This window comes from Anolis carolinensis, chromosome 3, assembly GCF_035594765.1.
Source record: "Anolis carolinensis isolate JA03-04 chromosome 3, rAnoCar3.1.pri, whole genome shotgun sequence".
NCBI classification, from domain to species: Eukaryota; Metazoa; Chordata; class Lepidosauria; order Squamata; family Dactyloidae; genus Anolis; species Anolis carolinensis.
In genome coordinates, this window is record NC_085843.1 from 42,044,722 (window position 1) to 42,069,511 (window position 24,790).

At 39.8% G+C, this 24,790-nt stretch overlaps 2 protein-coding genes across 2 annotated transcripts in view; one reads left to right on the top strand and one right to left on the bottom strand.

The window, feature by feature from the left end:
- Positions 1-5,093, top strand: part of nme7 (NME/NM23 family member 7) — a 116,092-nt gene extending 110,999 nt beyond the window's left edge. Inside the window, exon 12 of the mRNA XM_062974785.1 lies at positions 4,807-5,093. Within this exon, the coding sequence (XP_062830855.1) occupies positions 4,807-4,839 (33 nt within the window). The 3' untranslated portion in view covers positions 4,840-5,093. The remainder of the gene's footprint in view (positions 1-4,806) is intronic.
- Positions 4,907-24,790, bottom strand: part of atp1b1 (ATPase Na+/K+ transporting subunit beta 1) — a 31,184-nt gene continuing 11,300 nt past the window's right edge. The window contains exons 3-6 of the mRNA XM_003219235.3: positions 12,219-12,377; positions 10,534-10,718; positions 9,232-9,312; positions 4,907-6,300 (exon numbers count right to left, since the gene is read on the bottom strand). Coding sequence (XP_003219283.1) covers positions 6,034-6,300; positions 9,232-9,312; positions 10,534-10,718; positions 12,219-12,377 — 692 coding nt within the window. The 3' untranslated portion in view covers positions 4,907-6,033. The remainder of the gene's footprint in view (positions 6,301-9,231; positions 9,313-10,533; positions 10,719-12,218; positions 12,378-24,790) is intronic.

Consider the following 24,790-nt stretch of genomic DNA (forward strand, 5'->3'; position numbering starts at 1 on the left):
GCCAGGGACATAAAAAACAACAAAAAAGGCTTTTTTGCTTACGTTGGTAGAAAAAGGAAGAAAAAGGAGGCGATAGGGCCTCTGCAAGGAGAAAATGGGGTGATGGCGACAGGGGACAGGGAAAAGGCAGAACTGCTCAATGCCTTCTTTGCCTCGGTCTTCTCACAAAAAGAAAGCCATCTTCTACCTCAGCAACATGGAATGGACGAAGGATTGGGGGAAATCCAACCCCAAATAGGGAAACAAGTTGTCCAGGAACACCTGGCCTCTCTAAACGAATTCAAGTCCCCAGGGCCGGATCAGCTACATCCAAGAGTATTGAAGGAATTAGCGGAAGTTATTTCAGAACCACTAGCAATTATCTTTGAGAGTTCTTGGAGAACGGGAGAAGTCCCAGCAGATTGGAGGAGGGCGAATGTGGTCCCTATCTTCAAGAAGGGAAAAAAGAACGACCCAAACAATTACCGTCCGGTCAGCCTCACATCGATACCAGGCAAGATTCTGGAAAAGATCATCAAGGAAGTGGTCTGCGAACACTTAGAAACAAATGCGGTCATTGCTAATAGTCAACACGGATTTACCAAAAACAAGTCATGCCAGACTAATCTGATCTCTTTTTTCGATAGAGTTACGAGTTGGGTCGATACAGGGAATGCTGTGGATGTAGCCTACCTGGATTTCAGTAAGGCCTTCGACAAAGTCCCCCACGACCTTCTGGCAAATAAACTAGTAAAATGTGGGCTAGACAAAACTACGGTTAGGTGGATCTGCAATTGGCTAAGCGAACGAACCCAAAGGGTGCTCACTAATGCGTCATCTTCATCATGGAAAGAAGTGACAAGTGGAGTGCCGCAGGGCTCCGTCCTGGGCCCGGTTCTGTTCAACATCTTTATTAACGACTTAGACGAAGGGTTAGAAGGCACGATCATCAAGTTTGCAGATGACACAAAACTGGGAGGGATAGCTAACACTCCAGAAGACAGGAGCAGAATTCAAAACGATCTTGACAGACTAGAGAGATGGGCCGAAACTAACAAAATGAAGTTCAACAGGGACAAATGCAAGATACTTCATTTTGGCAGAAAAAATGGAAATCAAAGATACAGAATGGGGGACGCCTGGCTTGACAGCAGTGTGTGCGAAAAAGACCTTGGAGTCCTCGTGGACAACAAGTTAAACATGAGCCAACAATGTGATGCAGCAGCTAAAAAAGCCAACGGGATTCTGGCCTGCATCAATAGGGGAATAGCGTCTAGATCCAGGGAAGTCCTGCTCCCCCTCTATTCTGCCTTGGTCAGACCACACCTGGAATACTGCGTCCAATTCTGGGCACCACAGTTGAAGGGAGATGTTGACAAGCTGGAAAGCGTCCAGAGGAGGGCGACTAAAATGATTAAGGGTCTGGAGAACAAGCCCTATGAGGAGCGGCTTAAAGAGCTTGGCATGTTTAGCCTGCAGAAGAGAAGGCTGAGAGGAGACATGATAGCCATGTACAAATACGTGAAGGGAAGCCATAGGGAGGAGGGAGCAAGCTTGTTTTCTGCTGCCCTGCAGACTAGGACACGGAACAATGGCTTCAAACTACAGGAAAGGAGATTCCACCTGAACATCAGGAAGAACTTCCTCACTGTGAGGGCTGTTCGACAGTGGAACTCTCTCCCCCAGGCTGTGGTGGGGGCTCCTTCCTTGGAGGCTTTTAAGCAGAGGCTGGATGGCCATCTGTCGGGGGTGCTTTGAATGCGATTTCCTGCTTCTTGGCAGGGGGTTGGACTGGATGGCCCATGAGGTCTCTTCCAACTCTACTATTCTATGATTCTATGATTCTAATAGTGAAATTTCACCAGTTGGGTCAGGATTGCTCCTCAGTATTTCCAGGATTTCACTTGCCTAAAGTGCTGGCCTGTCCTTTGAGTCTTACATCTGACCTCTCGCAAGGCACACGATGTTCAGAGGATCATTACTTGTACTTCTGGTATGTACAGATTTTAGTAAAAGGTTTTATTATGAATTGCACAAGAAGTATGTGAACTCGCCTGAAAGTAGAAAGTATGGAAAGGTCACAAGTACATTGCCAGTCAAGCAACTTAAGTATTCTTCTAAGTGAGATGAAGATGTGAGGGGAAATTGTTAATTTCTGTATATATATGGAGAGCAGGAAGCAAATGCTTCTTATCTCTGCTACAAATATTTGGAAGAAACTGGTTGTGTAAGGTGCCTAATGCATAGTGGGAACGACGTTCTGTGGAATTTCCTAAGTTGAGTTTCTTTGATTGCAAAACTAACTTCAGATCCTGATCTTTGAAAATTACTAATTGTTATACTGTGCCTGACAAGTGCTATTTATTAAAAGGCAGGAAATTGCTAACTCTTGTCTCTTGAAATGTTCTTTTGTTCCGACTCTTATCAGCCCCAGCCAGCATGACGTGGGACAAGGATGATTATGGCTAGCCACTATGGTTATCTATTTGGTTCCACTGCCTTGTTGTTGTTGTTGTTGTTGTTGTTGTTGTATGCATTCAAATAATTTCTGACTTATGGGGACCCTATGATTTCCTTATCAAGATTTATTTGGAGTGCTTTTGCATTTGCCTTCCTCTGAGGCTGAGAAAATGTGATTCAGTGGCTGAGAATGGATTCAACTCTGGTCTCGAGTTGTTGTCCAATGCACAAACCCCTACACCACACTGGCTCTTATATACAGCCTAGACTTTGTACAAAATCTACAGTGGATCTAGTTTCAAACTGTATCTGCTGTTCGAGTGGTTCAATTGAGGACAGGATTTTCTGATCCACATGAGAGAAATTACAAGACCAAATCCTGCTTGCTGTGGGGGGAAAAGGCCTTCCTCAGCCAGTGATACATATTGGCCAGTTTCAAATTGAGACACTTTAGAGCAGGCGGGCACAACCTATAACCCTCCAGATATTTTGGACTTCAGCTCCCAGTATTCTTACTATTGGACAAGCTGGCTAGGTCTTTAGGGAGTTGGCGTCCCAGACACCTGGAGGGCTTCAAGTTGTGCAGGCCTGATTTAGAGGTTCCATCTCTTGGCCTGATCTCAGCTTGGATAGAAGGAAGACAGTCCGTGAGGCCTAGGCATACTACTCCATGTTTTTTTGGAGGAAGGGCAGAATACAGTCTTAATAATTGCTGCTATATTTTTAAATAGGCACTTGCATTAAGACTCATTTGAAAGTCCAGCCTGAAAGGAATCTGTCCTCACTGTCTTCTGTGTATCTTTTTTTCAAAAGTAGAAACAGCTGTTTCCTGTAATTGCACATGAGAAGAATACATGAAGAGCACATCTTTTTTCCTTTATCTAAAACTTGTTCTAGACTTCGATGATTTGCAGTATTTCTGATGGACTTTACAGTGCAATAAAAATATCAGCTAAAGGGATTGAATACAATGTTTGGATCCTAGCCAAAACACACCTCCTTTTCCAGAGGAGTTCTGTTGGTGGGAGGTATGTAATCTGTACTGCAGATTGAAGAATATCATGACCTCTCTGCAACCAGCCCTAGGTATTAGGAATTTGTGTGCACTCACTTCGTTTTTTTCAGAGGAGCTAAAGCAACACATAAATCATACCTGGCTATTGTCAGAATATCTTGTGAACTAGAAAGTAATTACATGAGAAATTAATTATACCTGTAATTTCATGGAATTATCTTCAAACTTAAGACAAGTCTGAACTGCAGCCTGGATCATAGGTATACCCTTATACACTTCCTTTTGGATGTAGAAATAATAACAATAAATCAAGAATTTGAGTAGTTTGAATCACAATCCCCATACCATTTCTACAGAAGGTAAAGCCTGAACCTTGAGCACAGTAACAGCAGGAAATGTTCCCCTTCTTTCTTAGCTATTAAATGCTTAGCTAATGCTTGCCATGTGAGCTTGATTTACCCTTTAAGGTTTTTTTTCCTGAATCTTCACATAAAAATGGGAACTGGAGAGTCCTATGTTGAATTACAAATGCTGTACGAAGATGTGGCTGGGCCTAAGGCTATCATCTGCAACGTTGTATTATTTCCGAGGGTCAAATTCAGAATTTATCTTCCTAGCTGTACCACTTACAAATTAAAACTACAAGCTCATTAATGTTCAGCTAGAACTCACAATAGGTTCATTGTTACCTAATTCTTCTTCCTCCTCGCATTAAACTAAACTTGAAAAAGGACAGGAATTGGTTTACAAAGAAGCCAAGTAGTGATGCATTTGATAAGTCCTGTCTTTCAGCACACTTAAGAGGTATCTGCCATCAGAGGAAACAGAATCTATGTGTTCTAGCAGTATCAGGCACTCCTCACATGCTTCAAGGAAGTTTACCAACTTTTCAGCATTGTCAATCACAGGTTTCCACATACTTCCGAGCTGCCCTTTGCAAAGGTAGATTTGGAAAGGAAGCAGGTGGAAGGGCAGATAGGGAACTCCAATATTCTAAGCTTTCTTAGAGAATGAATAATATCAACTTGATTTTTTCTAGATTTTCTCAGAATATTAGATTGGAGAAACTATCTGGGAAGCTCAGAGAAAGTTCACATATCACTACTATAAAATCAGCACTTATTCCATGACTTCATGAAAAATATTGGAGGCATACAGCGAGCAGAAGAAACACTATTGTGTGTTCTGAAGTTGATGATTTGCCACGGGCCATGTTTGATCTGGCTTCAGAACTGTGAGCATGGAGCATTAGGGAAATATTTAAACTGTTTTTAAAAATTGTGGTTCTACCATGTCCACTATCGAAGTAATTTCCTGTAATGTAAAAGGTGGTTTTCTTTTGCTTTTTTCAGGTCCAATATTTTTTTAACATCTTGGACAAGTAACCAACGAATTGAATACTGCAAGACAGGGCATAAGCTGCTTTCAAAAGAGAAGCCACAGGATGGGAGATGTGTGTTTATTCATTTATTGTCCAATGTTTTTAACCTGACTGAAATACAAGATCAACAAGAGCACTGTACTCCTGGCTATTACATATGTTAGAACATAGAGTTTGCACTTTAGACAACATTTAACACCAGTTGATGGGTAACTGCATTGCTTCTCATAAAGTTCAAAATAAAGATTTATTTTCAAACATGTGGCTTTGGTTTATTTTTATACATTACACTTTTTTCTTGCAGAAAAAATAAAATTGTACAACTGCATAAATATAAAATTCTTCCACCATGAAAATGGTTAAAACATTCAATAAAGACAGCACCACAGCGTCATGATGCCTCTAGCAGGAAAAGAAGAAGAAAATATACAAGGCAAAATATTCACCCATCACTGATGAAAGTGGTGGGCTGACTCAGGACTCTCACACAGCTTCAAAACATACTGAAGGAGGAGGGGGATGGAGAGAGAAAGACACCATTCGCTACGAAGCACAGTACACAGTCACCTATTCTCCTTAGCTTTGTTTCAAAGTCAAGGTAATTTTCCCTGCCACCACACGAAATAAAGTCCTAAGACTACAGAAAACAAAAGGCTTTATGGAGTGCTGCTGAATAATCTCACAGGTGGGCCTTTAGCTTTTGAAAATGAACTAAAAATAAAAAATTAAAAGTACCATGCCAGTTTTAGTCCCACTGAGTATTTACACCTTGGACAGCAAATCTTTGCTCACAGAAAGTAGAAAACAGGTACAATAATACATGGCTTGAAAAATGACCAGAGTAATGCACCTATAGTACTGTACACTAAATAAAATTCACAAGGCAGCAATACTTAGGGGGGCAGAAACACTGCTTACTACAAGTCAGTTATGGAATCATACTTTACAGTAGAAATGGGCATGTCCCAAGGCTCAATTCTGTTTTTCATCATTTACAGTAGAATAAATATCTTTGTCGCTATTGCTACACTTTTAAGTTTACATTCTAACCTAGTTAAATGCAGAAAGCTAGTGTAAAGCATATAGATTACGTGTAGGTCCCATACGTATGACAGTTTTGTTCAAGACTAGTAGGTTTTTGTCTTTTTTTATACTTTTTAAATGGCTAAGAGGAAAAGGGAGAAAAAACTGCTTGTAATCAGCTGCTTTTTATGTCAAATTTCATATCAAAACGTCCCTGGAAACGATCTTTGTCGCTGTATTGGATGTTTTCACCATAGGCCTTGCACTCGATACGCAGCTCCACATCATAGGTCAGGTTGGTAAACTGCACTGCTATAAGGGGCTGGAGGTATTTGGGCTGGAGGATCTTGCCATAATACGGGTAGTATTGTAGAGGAAAGCCACCATAACCAGCCATGCCATAGTATTCCACAGGGCCAATTTTGTCAAGATCTTCCTCTTTCTGAAGGAATGAAGGAGAGAGAGAGGTCACTTCCAAATATCATATTGCACTCAATATACTACATTTTCTAGGGCTCTATTGTTATGTTTATTCCTCAAACTTCACATTCGGAAAATAGGACTTCTCATTGACTGGCACTGCAGTTTAATAGCAGAATTTAGTAACTTCCATCTGTGGGGTCAGTTGGGAATAGCAATGTGCCCAAAGACTGAAATTGCCTAGGAGTTTCTTCTTAGAGACCAGAAAAATTTCCAAATATGACCATTTAAGATGCTTTAATGCAGTATAATGGAGTGTTTTGAGATCCCCCCACATACCCGCATTTGGCAAATGTTAACATGTCTTGTAGTTTTGGGTGACTGACTTCAAAAAGAGGATTTGGTAATTTCAAATTCTACAGGCCTCTCAAGAGCTACTAGCTACAATAACAAAATAAGCTTCCATGGTTTATGCCTCTTAATACCAGGAGTTTGTACAAACAGTGGAAAAATGTAATTCTTTTTATGCCCTTCTTATAAGAGCTTAGAAAAGTTATTTTCATGACTACAACTTCCAGAATCCTCTTGCCAGTCTAGCTATAGGTGGTGGCTAGAAAGGGGGCTGGATGCTAGCCAGGACCATAGCCAGAAAGGGTGTGTGTGTGTGCGTGTGATTTTTTTTTAGTGAATCATGGTGAGTAGTTCCATAACACAAAATAATTTAGAAATCAGGCTCCATTGATAAACTTCATTGGATGCTTAAGACAGATAATCTTCAGTGGAAACTCATGGGGATTTGGTTAATCAGTTAAAATTCATGAGTAAACCAGGTTTTTTAACCTGAAAAATTTGGTGGTGGGGGGGTTGAACCCCCCAAACCCCCCACCACCAACACCCTCGGCTACAGCCCTAGTGTTAGCCAACCACACTGAAAACAAGGATTCTGGGAGCTGTAGTTAGAGCCCAAAGTCCAACTCAGCCCAAATACTACATACACTAAATCAAGGGAAACTTTAGCCAATCTTTATGTAAGTTGTTCTATGGATTCAGTGAGTGTATAAAGTTGGAACTAACAATTGGATTTAGGCTGAAAAAACTTTTCCAAATTAGGTTCCCTGTAAAATTCAAAAAAAAACCAAAAAAAAAACCCTCAACAACTTTGCAGTTATTGATGGGAAGCAGGTAGCTGGACCTGTGGTGTGACCTAAGAATAAAACCACACCAAGAACTATGATGGATCAGATTTTTAATAACTACCTAGCATTTTGTTTCTGGATATCCAGCCAAATGGCTCTTGGACAACCGTAGTGATCATGGAAGAGATGAGCAGAGTATATTTAATGATCTCAGACCAATTCGTATTGGACATGAAAAAGAGAGATTGTATGGAAGCTTTTAAAACTTGCTCTGGCTTCCAGTAAATGGCATTCTTCCATGATAGGAGTTGATACAAAGTCTCATCAACCAGCAGGAAAAAGCAAAACAAAAACTTGGGCTCTTTCTATTGGGAGTTAGGGTTTATTTCTGAAAGTAGAGCCTCAAATAACAGCTGCTTTATACTGATAGTGATATTGCTTTGCTGGGCCAAGGGACTCATTCAAAGCAAGTCAAATAACAGGGTGGTAGAAGAGGCTATTCCAAAAGAATTATGCATGCAAAACAAATAAAAGAGGCATCAACCAAATATTTGTACTGAGCAATTCCCATTATTTTCAGTTGGGCCTGAATTCTGTAAAGGTAAGTACTTAAGATGCAAGTAGCAGATATCCTTATGAGTCCACTGATTAAATCAGAGCTTGGAACATTATACCTGGTGTCCTTTTCAGTAGTTGCAGGATCATGATTGTAAGCTGGACTTAAGATCCTGTAACTGCTGTGAGTTCACATTTACAGCCATTAACTATTGAAAGTCAAATAGCTACTTTGTCAGCTTGGCAGTGCCCCAGATGAAAGGTTACTGAGGTGATGCAAATCAGTGTGCTGGGAAACGTTATCAGAAGTGCTCTCTAGATTACAGAGTGCTTTGAGACAAGAAGTTGTGGCAAGACCCCAAAAGGTTTCTTCCAACTGTCTATTCTGAATGCACCCCATGGTTGGGAGAATTTTGCAGATGTCATTTCCCAGTGCCTTAATCTCCAGTACTGCGAAAACCTTTTGGTGGCTGGGGTGTTGCCAGGAGAAGGAAAGTTTTGGGGATCATGTTGGCACATGGAGGAATTTGAAAGACTGGGGTTGGGGTAGCAGCATCAGACATAACTGTAACAATGGAGTTCCACCGTTATAGTTACAACTGACAATGCAGAATCTTGGCCGCCTTCTTTTTCGGATATGTTCTCTTGGCTGGGGAAGTTTTCGGAGCTGCAGTTTTGGAAGTAGACAATGTTCTAATATATGTATTAGGTGCTTCTGTATTTGAACACAGGATTTCAATGACATGGCAAACAAGATCTTTTCCCAATGCAATTTTAGGACACGAAAACAGGAATCCAATTGTTTTGTTTTGAATGACAACATCAAAATTAATAATAAGTAAAAAAAATAGCAAAAGCAAAGAAAGCTTGGAGAAACAAGATCAAATAAGGGGGTTGCCTAGTGCCTGAAAGATGATCCAGTTGATACCAGATAAGCCTTCCAAGGACCATCCTCCACAGCTGAAGATATTACTACTGAGAAGGCCCTTCTGCCACCTTCCTCTCACCTCTGAAGGTGGAGGCATGAGAAGGAATACTTCTCAGAAAGATCAAATTGTATAAGCTATTTCTGAAGTACCCCGGTCCCAACCCATAAAGAACTTCCATGGTAAGAATCAGCACCATCACATGGGTCTAGAAATAGTCACTAGGTGATATGCTTGGTCCCAATTCAGCAACATAATGTATTTCACAGCTTCTGGATGGTCTTTGCAGGCAACCCCAGATAAAACATAATATCATAATAACCTTGATTAGTTTACCTTAGCAGTGCAATGCACAGGAATGATATTGGGATTATATTTTGCCTGTAGTTCAGCTGGGAGGGAGTCATTTTTTAGAGGCTAAGAAGAAAAGAAACACATTACAAATGGCTTAAACAGATGGGATGAATGTTATCCAACTCATTGAGCCCCCTCCCATATTAGTTTTCTATTCTTGAGTTAAAATGCCATTTGCCACAGGATAGAGATGGGAATCATGGAGTCCTCCTGATGTTGTTGAATTGCAGCTCCCAGCAGTCATGTCCAGCAAAGCAAATGATAATACATGCTAGAAGTTATAGCTCAACGATATCTAGAAGGGAGCACAATTCCTTCCCTGTCTGAGAGGAAAGGACTACTAGATAAGTAGTAGTCAGATTCACAATTTAAGTAGCATAAACATATGCTCTTCATGGCCAAAAATGTGGTATTCTTTTACTATTCACAGACTGAGAGTGAAAAAAAACTCCACTGGAAAATGCTGAGGAATTTCATTATTTCACACGGTCAGTCAGGTTTGCACACAGCCACTTCCTTGGTTTACATGGCAAATAAAACTTGGTGCTAGGTAAATATAATTTTTTATTGTTTCTTTGAGTCCACTAACGTTGCATAAGTTGAGCAGGCAAGCTATTAATAACAATGAAATGTATTTAATAAGTTGAACAACCAATACATTACAAGAGCCTTCATCCCAAAAACAATTGGGATCTATACTTTGTCATAATTACAGCAGATCCTTTGAAATCAATAAAACCTGTGTCCATACAGCCCCATTGATTTAGTGGATCTGCTGCAAGCAAGACTGAAGATGCACCTATACTGCAGAATTAATGCAGTTTGACATCATTTTAAGTGCCATGGTTCAATGCTATGTAATCATGGGATTTGTGGTTTTACATGGGTTTTCTCAGCCAAAGAGTGTTGGTGCTTCACCAAACTACAGATACCAGGATTAAATAGCATTGTACCATGGCAGTTAAGGCTGCGTCAAATTATATTAATTCTACAGTGTAGGTGCACTCTTGGTTTAGTTCCAACTCAATATCTTTCTAGTTTTGTCATCTGAATGAATGTCATATTGGCATTGGGATCAAACTAGCCACATATTTCAATATGCTTTACTGGTATGATTTGGAGGTGCCTCCTTATCTCCTCAAAATATACCAAACTTATCAAAGAACACATACATTAGGCTTGAAGTAAGCTAGTTCAAACTGCAATATGCACCCTTTTTTCCTATGAGATCATTCTATCTAATCCAGCATTACCTCAGCCCTTTCTCAATAGAAAAGAACTTGCCTGAGGTTTGAAGCCCTGAATTCGGTTGAGTTTAATGATCACACATGGTTTGCCATCTTTGTAACCATATGTTTTATCTTCTAATCCAGAGCAGTTTCCGAGCCAGTTGCGATGGAACTTGCAAGATGACACTTTGCCTAGAGAACCGTCATAAGGACCTCTGTCTTTGTAGGTGGAAGGTTCAACTGGAGGTGCAAGTAAAACAGAAGGAGAGAGAGGAGAAAGAGTGCTTACATCAATCATCTTTATTTAGAGTCAACAGACCATAAAATCTTCAGATTAAAATGCAAGCCATTTGATAAATATTAAAATATATGCCTTTTTAAAAACTTCTCATGGTTTTATAAGTTTTATTATGTGTTTACTGCATGTACATATTCCTTTTGGTAATGATTCAGTAATTAACACCCCCCCCCTCCCCGCCAAGAGTGTGCAATGTACTGTCCTTCAATTGTTTAAGGACATTAAGCCCCATAAGCACCAGACAACAAGGTATCAAGGATGACTTTTTTAGCCCAACTCTTGTGTTATTTTTGTTGGCGGGGGAAAGGAAATCCATGGGCCTAAAACAGTTTATACTGTTTATGGAATTGCCCTTCCATAATGCTTGGGGGCATTGGGGGGAAATTGAGGAGACCTTGCAGACACCTACGAAAAGCAACAAAAAACCCTCTGAGGGGCACATGTTGCTTGCAAGCTGCACTTTATCAATTCCTTGCTAGCCAGCTACTTTTTCAAATATTGTTCATGGAGGCATCTAGTATCTCTTTGTACAATGGTTCCTCTCAAACTGAACAACACCTGTTAGACAGCAAGGAAGTGCAGCGCCACTACCCCAACCCAACGATTGTCTGAGGGAGAGGTAAACCTGGAAAGGGCCCTCACACTGTCTCCCATCTGTCTAATACACTGTCTACTAGCAATGATATAATTGATCCTTGGCTACTAGTGTATCAAGAACCAAGCTAAGATCTTACTGCTCATTGTTCCTATACTTGTCATCACCACACCATGACTAGAAGTACCATCTCATAAGGCACTGCACAAAATTAGAAAGTGAGAGAACAGAAAAAATAGGTTAACTAGATAGAAGCCATGGACCTAGATTCTCTTAGCAAGACCATTTTGATCCAATTGCAACACCATGTAGGATGGCAAGACATCTTTCTGATTTAAAAACATTATATGGGTACGGTTGAACAAAGAGAAGATCCCCCTGCTGTCCCTATCTATGTATAAAAGGGTGAACTACGGTGTTGAAATGTCGAAGTATGTTTCCCTTGCTTTTGGTAGGAAGGGCCAACATGAACCAGCTGTTCATTGAACTGCAGCCAAACAGATCCAGTGTGTTTGATGAGGTCATCTCAAGCTATTTGCATAGTGGCTGTAGCAGGTATAGGGCTATTGAAACAGGAGAGACTGCAGATCTTGGGGGGGGGGGATACTCTTTTGGATTACCTGTTGAGCACCTGTGAGTTTGTGGGAATTATAATAAAAACAGCTTTTCTAAGATCTTGGAGGGTATATTCACAGTTCTTGAGAGTAGGGAAGAATTTTTTTAAAGAAGATTCCTTCCTAATTTGACTGGAAAAATTTATTGCTAGCTGATGCTCAACAACAGCACTTCAGATAGATTAAAAAAACCCAAATGAACATGACATGCAAACAAAATCCAAGTTACTCACTATCACAGTTCTCAAAGCTCATATCAGTCTCTTTCTGCTGTTCCATGTCGTATTTCTCCAGAAACCTATCAATAGGGTCTGTGAACTTTTTGAATGTACTGGGATCAGAAGGTTTGAAGGAAATCTCCATTTTAAGTACCTGAGGAACATTTGTCAACCCTGAAAAAAAGAAGAATACCAATTAAGTACAGAGAGAAATACAAGGAAATCTGAGGTAGTCACCACTGCACTGTGCTTGGAGCAGAGAAGCGTCATTGAGAACAAATGCATCAGAACAGGAAGGTTAATGCTGCCATTTGTTTGCTGTCCAGTGACTGGGAGCCATGGAGCCAGGCAAGCCTTGACATCCTCTCACTGAATCAAAAGAGTTGGTTTCTAGATGGCAGCTCCCAGAACCCTTAGTGAGCATGCTAACTAGGAGAATGCTATGACCTGTAGTCCAAGCATAATACTTCCATGTTCTAGGTTGTGTCTTCTTTCCAGCGCTCAGAAAAGTTGTTATTGAAGTATAGATCCTCAAATTCCAAATAAAAAATAACTTCACTACATTCTTCCTTTTCCTTAATGGCTCTCGCATTAATCTTTTACATCACGATAGAGATGCCTAGGTGCTCTCTCAATTGCAGAGGTGTGAAGTTGCAACTCATACATCATGATTGCTCTTCAAATGCCTAGTGCTGAAAAGATGAGAGGAGGAGGAAGTGCACACCTGAAACTGAATTTTAGGGGAAGAAAAAAGGTAATTTTAGTACTAGGTCTTCACCTAGAAAACAGATTTCTAAGCTGAGGCCAGCAGACACATAAACTTGAATGGGATCGAATAGCACACCAAAAAGAACTTTCTAGCAGAACTTCAATCTTCTAAAAGCAGGTTGGAGGTCAGGAATCGCCTCTTATGGAGAATGATTTCTGTACCCTGGCAAAGATGGGGGAATTGTTTAATTTCTGATAACAGGTGAAGGCGCCTAGGGCAGTATGGAGCCTGGGGCAGGTGAGCAATGTGGATTTGTGACCCTCACAATAGTGTTGGACCATTGGCTCTAGCTAGCATCGACAACACTGAAGGGAGGTGGGTGTCTGGGTAATTACTGGGAGGGCATCTAAACACCCCACTGGGAAAGCCCAGTTTTCTTGGGGTGGGGTGGGAACCAAAACAGGTTTTAAAAACCTTTGGCATGCATTTCTGTAAAGTCTGGAAGCACCTGGAGTCTTGCATTATGTGGAGGGCAGCCCTAATATAGGGGAAAGAAGAGCTATGGTGGACATAGATGAAGAAGGCATAGTCTCTGCAGAGAACTGTAAGACCAGCTTTCCTCAACCTGGAGCTGGACTATAGCTCTTATCACTGGCTAGCACAATGGGTGTGGGGAAAGAGAATATTGCCTGTTGTGTAAAAGCTACTAATCCACAAATATGCTCTTCTGGCCCATCAAGAATTCAAAGGAATTCATAGCAGCTGATCAGACTAGACTGAAATGGCAAAACTCATTTTCAGCCATTCATTCATATTCATGTGGGATAAATGCGTGCTGTGAGGGGTGGCAGAAGAACACACCCCTGATTGATACACTTTCCCCAACCTACACACACTTATAAGAACATGGTAGAAATGGTCCACATTTGTATTGAAAGCCTGATACAGGTGATCTTCCAGAGCTTGGGAAAATCACTTTTGGGACATCCATTCCCATAATCTATTAGCTAGCAGACTCTGAGACAGGCCAGACTTTGAGACAGATACACAGACAGACAGATCGACAGAGCTGAGAGCCAGAACTAACGTCCATGGATAATCAAAGATCGGAATGTGCTGACATTTTGTTGTAAGTGAATAATGTAGTAGTCTCAGTTCAAATCTGAAGCAGTTATTACTCAGCTTTCAAATCACAGCACATCGACAGCCTAGTAGAGATGACAAGTCTATCCTGGCACACTCACATAAACTGGGAGCAGCTTCAAATCTAGTATTACCGCCAGCAAGTCAGCCATGCGCCCACTTGCTATTATGCTGAAAGCTGATGACTGATATGACTGGATGAATCTGTCCATTGTAGCTGCTTTGGTGTTTTTAAAATTCCAGTCTAATGCTTCTTTTGATCTCTTTCAACTGCACTGGTCTAAACAGTTGTATATATTTGTGCACTTTACCCTAATATATTCCTTTCTATACAGTTTTACTGTATGTTTTAAGGGACTTTACTTAATATAATGTACTACGTAATTTTATCTTCACTAATTCAGGTTTGAGTGCACTTCCTCTCAATACACATTTTGCATATGTATATTTGCATACTTTTTTATACAACTGGAGAACTGCGTCACAAATTTAAAAAAAATAGAAATGCCAAAAGACAACTACAGTACTTTTCTGTTTGCATAATGACTTAAAAAGTATTAGATACGTTCACATTTTAATGTAAACCAAACTAATTACTTCCTCATTCCTGCTGGATGAATGAAAATTGTGAAATATCGAACTTCAATTACAACAATGCTGAATGTTCTCACTTCCTCCATCCCTATTTTTTTCTAGAACACATAATAAAGTCATGAATGTAAATGGAGAGCATAACATAGAAAATTTAATTCTGCACCTAGGATGCACCTACATTGCAGAAATTTAATTCTGCACCTACATTGCAGAGTTACAGCAGTTTTACCATACCTCTGTCATGACTCAATGATACTGAATCACACGAGTTGCTATTTTACAAGGTCTGTAGCCTTCTCTGCCAACTGCTACTGTTGGCTCACTAAATTACAACTCCCAGGATTCCATAGCATTGAACCATGTCAGTTAAAGTGGTATCAAACTGCTGTAATTCTACAGGGTAGATAAATACACTGTTAGAAATTTTGCTATGGAAATATAATTTCTGATATTGGCTTATGACTTCCAATTCTGTGCACTCCTAGCAAAACAAAGCATTGGGGCGGGTGGTGGTGGTGATTAATACCAATGTGGCATGCCAATTAGAAAAGAGAAAGTAAGTAACTTGGCCAGCCCATGACATTTTGCTGCCTAAAGTGAAAGACAAGGCGATGCCTTCCTCCATTCCAGATAATACTCTACACTTCTTGGAATGGCAAACCAATTTAGAGTGTACAGACCTATTCCAGCACTCAAGTCACTTATCGATGTATGGCAAAGTCCATTAATTTTCTAGAGTTTTCTTAGGCAAGGAATACTCAAGAGGTGGTTTTGCCAGTTCCTTCCTCTGAAATATAGACTACATCACTTGGCATTTGTTGATAATCTCCCATCTGAATTACAAAAACAATTTTGTGTGTGTGGAACATACAGCTCTGTCCTTCAAGAAAAGTGGATGGCAGGGGGCTCAGGAGAAACCATTGATATAGCTGCTTGTTTCACATCCTAAACACTTCACCGCAAACTGAGAAATAGTGAAAATACTACAAACAGTAAAGGAGGAGCCTCTGACTGCCTTTCTCTACCTACTCCTATCTTTCTTTTCAGTGACTAATGCTTCCTGCAGGAGTTGGTGGTGGAAAGTAGACTTGTAAACATCTGGAATGATAGGCAATTCTGGATGCATCTATACTGTAGAATTAATGTGGTTTGATGTCACTTTCAACTATCACGGCTGAATGATATAGAATCAAGGCCATTGTAGGCTGGTGATGCACCAGCACTCTTTGGCAGAAAAAGTCAAAGACCTCATAAAACTACAACTCCCAGGATTCAGCCATGGGGGTTAAAGTGGAGCCAAAAGGTATGACTTCTACAGAACAGATGAACCCTTTGAATGGTATATTTGCAAAGAGTACAGTGTGTTGGGACCAGTGTGCTCATTGAAAGTATCTTGGGTTTTGCATGCTGAACACCACATCCCAAATAAAGGCCTGTACTGCATGAAAGGGGGTGTTAGTGAAACACACATTTACATGTTGAGCTCAGACAACACAATCCCTGTTCTTGGGCTGTTTTGGGATGAAAGCCAAACACAAATGTAGTAACATTTCCTCAGGGCAATCTGTCTAGCACAGTTCACTGGACACAGTATTGTTTGGTGCAGGGTATGGATTCGTGAGAGACTCGACTCCCATTTGTTGAAGGGGAGGAGAAGCACAGTAGGTTCCAGCAATCAGGAACAAAACATTTCTTTCCTAGTTGGGCCTTTTTATGCCACCATTTCCTGACATGACCCCATCCAAATGAGTCAGACTCCCATCATCCTGAGACAGTCAGGCCATGTATTTTGGTTGTGGGATGTCTACTACAATTGGGGAAGTGCCACGTTTGAGGAGTCGTTTTATCTTCCTATTCTCCTTTTCTCCCTTTTTAGGGACTGACAGTATAATAATTGGACTGATGTATATGAAAAAGGCCACTCCTGTTGGAAGACGTCCACACCTGAAATGCAAAATATTGAGCTATCATACCTTGCTGTTTTGTTTGTTCTACCTGAATAGGCTTAGTTGGTTTGTTTGAATAGCATTTGTCTCATGTTTTCATCATATATAGAGAATGGCAGTTTGTTTTTGATGACCAACCCTCAATGCCTGAAACTCGTAGTCCATATAAACAACTTTCTCAGCCTCTAAATGAGGAAGATGAATGATGCCTTGTCTAGGAGTAGAAATTACTGAACTTTTTTTCTATTAATTTCTACCTTGGAGGGAAGGAAGAAGAAGGAGTACAAAACGATACCCTGACAGACATACATACATATCTCTCCTGTACAAATGAACGTATTCCAATGTGTTGCAGGTCAAGTTTGAATTTAATTACTTGAGGCATGTTTACCACTGATGTTGAAAGTAATGGGATCTGACATTTCTGTGACTGCCCCTGCCAAACACAGTCCTTATTAAAAGGCAATTTCTGCCTGGCATATTCACTGCAAAGTAGGCAGGTGGTCAAGACTGGACTTCAGAATAACTCTAGCAGTCCAAGAGCAAACATTCAGTTTCATCTTATCCCCATCCTCTTTCTCATGCAAATAAATCCAGAAAACCATTTAGAAAATTATAGTTAATAACTGTAGGGAACATTCTAATGAATCTTGTGAGTGACTGGTAAAATCTGGCTAAAATGAAAGTGAGTTCATGTCAGGGGACTCTTTTTTTTTTTACTGTCCATGTTCTCAATGTTCAGGTAGATCAAAGATGCAGAAAATGCAGCCTATAGGTCACTGTGGATTTTCAGGGTCCCAATTTTTCTCGCTCTAAACAACCCACTTAAGACATAAGCCCCTTCTACACTGCCATATAAAATCGAGTATCTGCTTTGAATTGGATTATATGGCAGTGTAAACTCATAATCTAGTTCAAAGGAGATAATGTGGATTATCTGCTTTGATGATCTGGATTATATGGCAGTGTAGAAGAGGCCTTAGAGGTTGTGGGAAGGCAACTTTGGAGCACCTTCCCTCTCTAGTTGTTTTAGGTCCAGGAGAAACCTGTATTTAACCAAAAAAGTGAATGAATATTTAAGTTTCATTGGCAGTGTGTGACCTGGCTGCAATGTGTGAATTCTAATGGAGTAACTGTAGCTGGCCCATTGCTTGCCGCTAAACATTTGAGTGATTATCTGCCTACGTAGTTGGAAAGTGAAGAGAAAAGTATTTTATGTTATTTTGTTTGGCATCAGTTCCTACAGTACCTCCGACATGAATCTTATATCTCTGCTTAGGCTGAATCTGAGTTAGGTGCTATTATCCTGAATATGGTGTTCAGAAAAGTAGCCTGCAAGCAACCTTCTGTCTATTGCAAATGAAGCTTGCGAAATAGTCTCTCTTATCTGCAACTTGCTTGCTCGGAAATAATTTATTACCAATAAGTTTGTTAGCCAAGTTCATAATTCCTTAAAACAAACTTAAGAGTTACTAGTTTAACCAATAAACATCAGCCAATGTTTTGAATAATAATTAATGTTTCATAATACCTTAATTCATTTATGAGTATGGCCACTTTAGTCATTTTTGGTTGCTTTTTTTTTAATTGAGGGATACATTCCCAAACTGGAGAGAGTAGCAAACCCTATCGAAATGGAAGACTTCTGGCCCAGGAATACCATAGAGTTGTACTGGAGGACTTACAAAATGCCTAAAGGACATATTTTGTTGCACATGGATAAGTGAAACTACAAATATGGGTCCCACTTGATATGGAGTGGGCTCACATAACAAATTAGTTTGTAGAATTTTCTTTTACATGATCAATGCTACAATTAATTTTTAAACTAATATCTATATTTTAACATTAATGTTTCCAACTCAGTAAGCATAACTGCAACTCACAGAGAACACATAGCAGCTACTGGTCCTCCTACGAATCACACCCTTAATGTTTGGTAATGTTTGGTAAATCGGGAGGGAGGCATGATATGTTGACACTGACTGGATCTACACTGATTATCCGATTTAAACTGGATTATGAGGCTCCACTGCCAAATAATTTGGGATAATCAGATAATTTGGGATTAGATTCTGGGATATAGGGGCAGGATGGAAGAGTTCTCAGGCTGAATCTAAACTGCCCTATATCCCAGAATCTGATCCCAGATTATCTGGCAATGTAGATTCATATAATCCCATTCAAATCAGATAATATTGGATCTGGCAATGTAGACTCATATAATCCAGTTCAAAGCAGATAATCTGTGATCAGATCCTGGGATATAGGGCAGTGTAGAGGGGGCTTGAGTAACTACTCTCCAATAGCAGTCAATAGTTTGGAGCAAGAGCAGCAAAATGCTTAACACAATAGCATCACATTAGTTGCTGACAATCAATAGTAGGCAAATATGTGGAGGAGGATGGGGATCTTGAAACAGTTCTGAAGGAAAAGGCATTGCCTTTCTGCTAAGTTAGCTAAAGTTAAGGAAAGCAAGTTCCCTGAGGATGGAGAATGATGACAGTTTCCAAGTAAACAGCTGCCAAACTTGTCATGGATACATCTATAGTTTTCATTCTCTGGAAGGGTTCAATGTATAGGTCTAACTCAAAGTTAGAGAGTGCATGACCTACAAGGTGTTTTTGGAGTACAGTTTCCATCAGACCCAGTCAAAAGAGGCTATGGTCAGGCAAAATCAATGCTGAAGTCTAGCAATATCTGGAGGGCAACATTTCCCTCGGATTCTGTTCTAGTTGTTTTTTTTCATCTTCCTGTTTACAGTTTAGAAACACAAAAAGACTGCTGCTGAATCACACCAGAGTCCCATTCTATTCCCATAGTGGCCAATCTGATTTCTGTTGGCAGCCCACCATTAGGGCATGAAGGTAACGGTGCCCTTTCACTAATGTTCAAAAATAATTGATCAATAGAAACATAGTGTCTTCCTTGTATTGAAGGAAAATATCCCCTCATGATTAGTGGCTAACAACAGTTATCCTCATTAATTTATCTATTTTCTAATATCTCAATAATACTTTTATTTGTTTGTTCACTATTTATAAGTGGTGCTCAAATCCTTCCTACATTTGCTATTCTTTCCATGTAAAATGTGGACAATTTGTAGGGCACAACTGACAGTTATACAGGCAGAATTGTATCCCAGTTCAGACATTAAAGTGAAGTATTTCTGCATAGGAAAAATTCAGTGCCTAGAATGGCCCACACATTACTTGACATTATAAAAAAGTCATGTTAATCTTCTTTTATTTACCATGAAAACAAAAGTCCTATTTGGACCTGCAGGTTACCTGAAGATCAAACCAAAGTCTTTCGCCAAATGCTTAAGACAAAAATCAACATCGAAAACTGTGCTCATGTTCTTTCCGTCTTTGCCTTCTACAGCTTTGCATTATATGATTGGCTTCCCAAGATAAATAAATGTTTCTTGGCTTTCAATAAAAGGCAAACAAGAATAATTCCTTCCACCTGCCCTGCCCTTCTCAGTAACCCATTTTAACAATGCAATGTGGGACTATGGGACAGAACCAAATTCTGTGAAAGATTTCAGACATGCCCAAGATAAATTGAGCTGGCAATTTAAGCTTAAATCCAAATCCTGTCCCCAACTAGAGGAAACTCACTGAATCATATGCTGTATGTTAGTCAAGGTAACATTGCGGTAAATCCCATTTATCCAATGGCTCTATTTTACTTGGGAACAGCAATCAGAGTTGAACCCCACCTGAGACACTACAGCTCACTGTGATAAAAGCAAATACAGGGCTTGAAAATTGTATTATTTTGGACAACAGTTTCCATATCTCTTCACTCACCAAAGTCAGTGCACACTGAGGATTCTGTGATCTGTAGTTCAAAACAGTAACTTCTTCAAACTCTGGTCATGGACAATAAAATACTAGAACTGTTGTTTCAAATACAACGTTTCCATGTGCAGGAATATTTTAACATGGCAGAAAATTGATCATGCAAATTTTCCCAACTCAGTTGTCTAAAGTATTACAGTCTTGGGAGAACTTTCTCCATGTCCTTTTCTTCATGAATCAGCTTAGAGAATTATCAGCAACAGCCAAGTCAGACCAGCTTAATGTTGTACTAACCCCGATTTTATAATTGTGGGTTGAATCATGATTTACTTTCACCTTTGATCACAGTATGTTCTTTCTCCCTACCCAAGGGTTCCAAGAATCCTCTGAACTGAAAATCCAGCCAAGTGGAAGACTTCCAATGTCTTACCATATATCTAAATAAGTAGATTACAGTAACTGACAAGTGTGAAATGATGAGTAACAAATAAAGTGAGCAGATACAGAATACAGTCGGCTCTCCACATCCATGGATCCTTTACCTGTGGATTCAACCAGCCACAACTTGAAAAAAGTTCCCAAACACATACCTTGGTTTTACTATTTTATACATGGAATGATTTACCTACACCACTGCCCATATAGTGCAGACATGGGCAAACTTCGGTCCTTCAGGTGTTTTGGACTCCAACTACCACAATTCCTAACAGCCTACTGGCTGTTGGAATTGTGGGAGTTGAAGTCCAAAACATCTGGAGGACCGAAGTTTGCCCATGCCTGATATAGTGGGATTTGAACATCCACGCATTTTAGTATCCACAGAGGTTCTGCAACCAAACTCTAGTGAACACCAACGGTCCACTGTAATGACAGAGTAATGAGTTTGATATGATAATAATAGGTCTAATAGAATTCTAATTAGAGATATTTTTCCTCACTCACTTTCTAGCATTTTGGGCTAACTTTTTAGACAAGGGTCTTTCAAAGCTGTGAAGCAATGTCACAATTTTAAAAGCTTTGAAATCTGCAAAAATTAAAAACAAAGCAAAAACACTTTAAAATATAAGACAGCAAACATGAAATAATCACCCACAACTACAGAAATAATGTAGCGAATCAGAGATATATCCCATTTACTCCTATCATATATGAAAAGCCATTTGGAACAGACAAGTCTTCAAAGCAATTTTGCAAACCAGGAACAAAAGGGTCACTTCACACCCATTTAGAGGAAATTCCACTTACGGTCACATTCTGAGAAGTCATTGGCACTAAGGCCAATCAACCTAACTAATTTTAAATTCTAATCTCTGGGCATGGAGAGCTTTGAACAAATGCAGCTGCTCCTGTGAATTACATGAAACCAACTCATTTAAAACTTTTAAAGTTAAATCCAGCATTTTGATTTAGACCTAGACAATGTTTGCATTAAACTGTTTTATCAATTTCATACCCCTTTAATTGTTATGGCTCCTTCTATAGAAAATCTTAGATATGGAGTTTGGTGAACCACTCAGTATTCTTTGTTTGCTCTTGTGACTTTCTACACATAATCCTAAAAACAAAAATAAACTGTAAATTCCAGGATTTTGTTGATGGAGCCAAAGTAGTTAAAGTAGCATGAAACTAATGTAACTGAGCTGCGCAGAACCACTAGAAATGGACCAATAACAATGTAAGTGAAAGATAGTCAGTGTGATATGTTCATTCAAGTTAGTCATGATGGTTGCCTAACATATAGCAGCTTTAGTTGTCTCAATAAATTAAAATAAAAATAAGAAAACACTAAACTTAGAATGTGTGTGGCCAGTAACTCACTTTTTGTGGGATGTACATGCAAAAGTTCCCATTTTTCATGTCCATCGTGCAAAATAGCCCTTAGGCCCAAATCTAGACATGAATCCTCGAGTCCACAAAGCTAGACAAAACTTTAAGACTGAACAAAAACACCTGGCAATTCTGTTTGAGATACTAGGTAGAACAGTTCCCCCTGCAATCAAGCCAAGAGAACAGCATGGAGCTAATGAAAGGGGCACAACTTTTATATTTCCAGACACTGAGTGCTGTATGATTCTGCCAAGTTAATGAAATAAGGATTAACACCATAATTTATATAATAGCTCCAGCAAATGAGCAATGGGTGAGAACAGGGCTGGCTCCAGGTTTTTTAAAGCCATGGTCAGGGTTGTCATTGGCATCTGCCACCAGCATCTGCCAACAGTTGGGTTCCTCCTCCGGTGGCGCTATTGCCTTGGCGTCTAAGTGTTTCAGGCTGGATCTACACTGCCATATATTCCACATTATCAAATCAGATAGTCTACATTATCTGCTTTGAACTGGATGATATGAGTCTACACTGTTACATAATCCAGTTCAAAACAGAAAACCTGCATTTTATGTGGCAGTGTAGAAGGGGCCTCAGGGCATTTCAGACTACATTTAAACCCACTTTGAAGCGGGTTTAAGTCCCCACCCCACCCTCCAAAAAAATGGGCTTTGACCGTTGCCTATCCCCATGCCATAGGGTATCAAAGTAATTTGGGACAAAGATTTGTCTCAAATTACTTTGCTTTTACCAGAGATGTTGTTTGGACACCTCAGTTAAAAATCTGACAGGGCCCGGGATATGGGCCCTGTCTGGAAGGGCCATTAGTAGCAGTACCTCAACAACTGAACTTGCTGCCCAAGGAAGGCCCCATCTACGCTGCCATATAATGCTGTCTGAAACTGCATCGAACTACATTATATGAGTCTACACGGACCATATAATGCAATGGTTCTCAACCTGGGATCCCCAGGTGTTTTGGCCTACAACTCCCAGAAATCCCAGCCAGTTTACCAGCTGTTAGGATTTCTAGAAGTTGAAGGCCAAAAACATCTGGGGATCAGATTGAGAATCACTGATGTATGTTTAGACTTCATTATATGAGGCTGAAGTTAGGTTGACCCCATCTTTTTCAAGCTTACAGTGAGCAACAGTGTTGTTAATGGTGTGTCATTCAACACAGCATTCAGATCTGAAACTGCTGTTTTTAAACTGGACTGTAGGATTGTTTCTAGACTCCTTTTAGGAGTTTTAAAATACTATTTTATTTTAATGTGTTTCAAAAATGTTCTATTCTTGTATTATTTTGATTGGTTTTTGTTTGTCCCTTGCTTTTGGAGCAAAGGGAGTAAAGGAGCGATACAGAAATACTTAAACTTCTTATCAAAAAGCTTAAATTGCCTTGAAATAGAAACTTTAAAGTTAACCAAAATATTTCCCATTACACCAAGAAGGTAACATTGTTTCCACTAAGGCCCCATCTATACTGCCATATAAAATCCAAATTATCTGCTTTGAACTGAATTATCTGGTAGTGTAGACTAATATGATCCAGTTCAAAGCAGATAATCTGGATTTTATATGGCAGTGTAGATGGGGCCTCAGTCCACATGTGGCCCCATACAGCTGTTATTATGAAAATAAAAATGGTAATTCATTGCAGACAGCTTGTTTTTTAGGTTACAATGCTGTCATTCCATGCCCTGTTAAGAGACGTGGAAATTTCCATGATAACTTAGCAAGTTACAGATGCACGTTTCGCAAATTAGTTAACAGTGGATTTTTTTTGTGACTCAGTGCAAGATGTAATAAATTATGCAAAATATAAACTATTTGGTCTATATTAGGAAATGGGACAGTGCATCTATTGCAGGTGAGTCACCTGTGATAGCTCCCTTTTCCAGTGCTTTTAAAAAAATAGAGAAGTTAACCTATCTTCTGACTGCGGCTGGAGCTACACTGACCTACATCCCAGGATCTAATCCCAGATTATCTGCTTTTAACTGGATTATATGAGGACCGTTCTACACTGCCATATAATCCAGATTATGAAATCAGATAATCCAAATTATCTGCTTTGAATTAGATTATATGAGTCTACACTGCCATATAATCCAGTTCAAAGCAAATAATCCAGATTTGATATAGCAGTGTAGTAGGGGCCTCAGATATGGCAGATAGGGAATTTTGAGATCTGCTCTCAAAAAGCCCCTTGGTGGTGCAGCGGGTTAAACCACTGAGCTGTTGAACTTGCTGACTGAAAAGCCGGCAGTGATCATCATTTCCAGAATATTTGGGATTATAAAAGTTGTGACTCCATTCACCTTGAGAGTAATTAATTAGCCCCCTTCCATACAGCTGAATAAAATCCCACACTATTTGCTTTGAACTGGAATATATGACAGTGTGGACTCAGATAACACAGTTCAAAGCAGATATTGTGGGTTATTCTGCCTTGATATTCTGGGTTATAAGGCTGTGTTGAAGGGCCCTTATAAACTGCTGGATCAGAGCAATGGGAATCATGTATGAGAACAAAAAGAATCATACAAGGGTTATGTAGC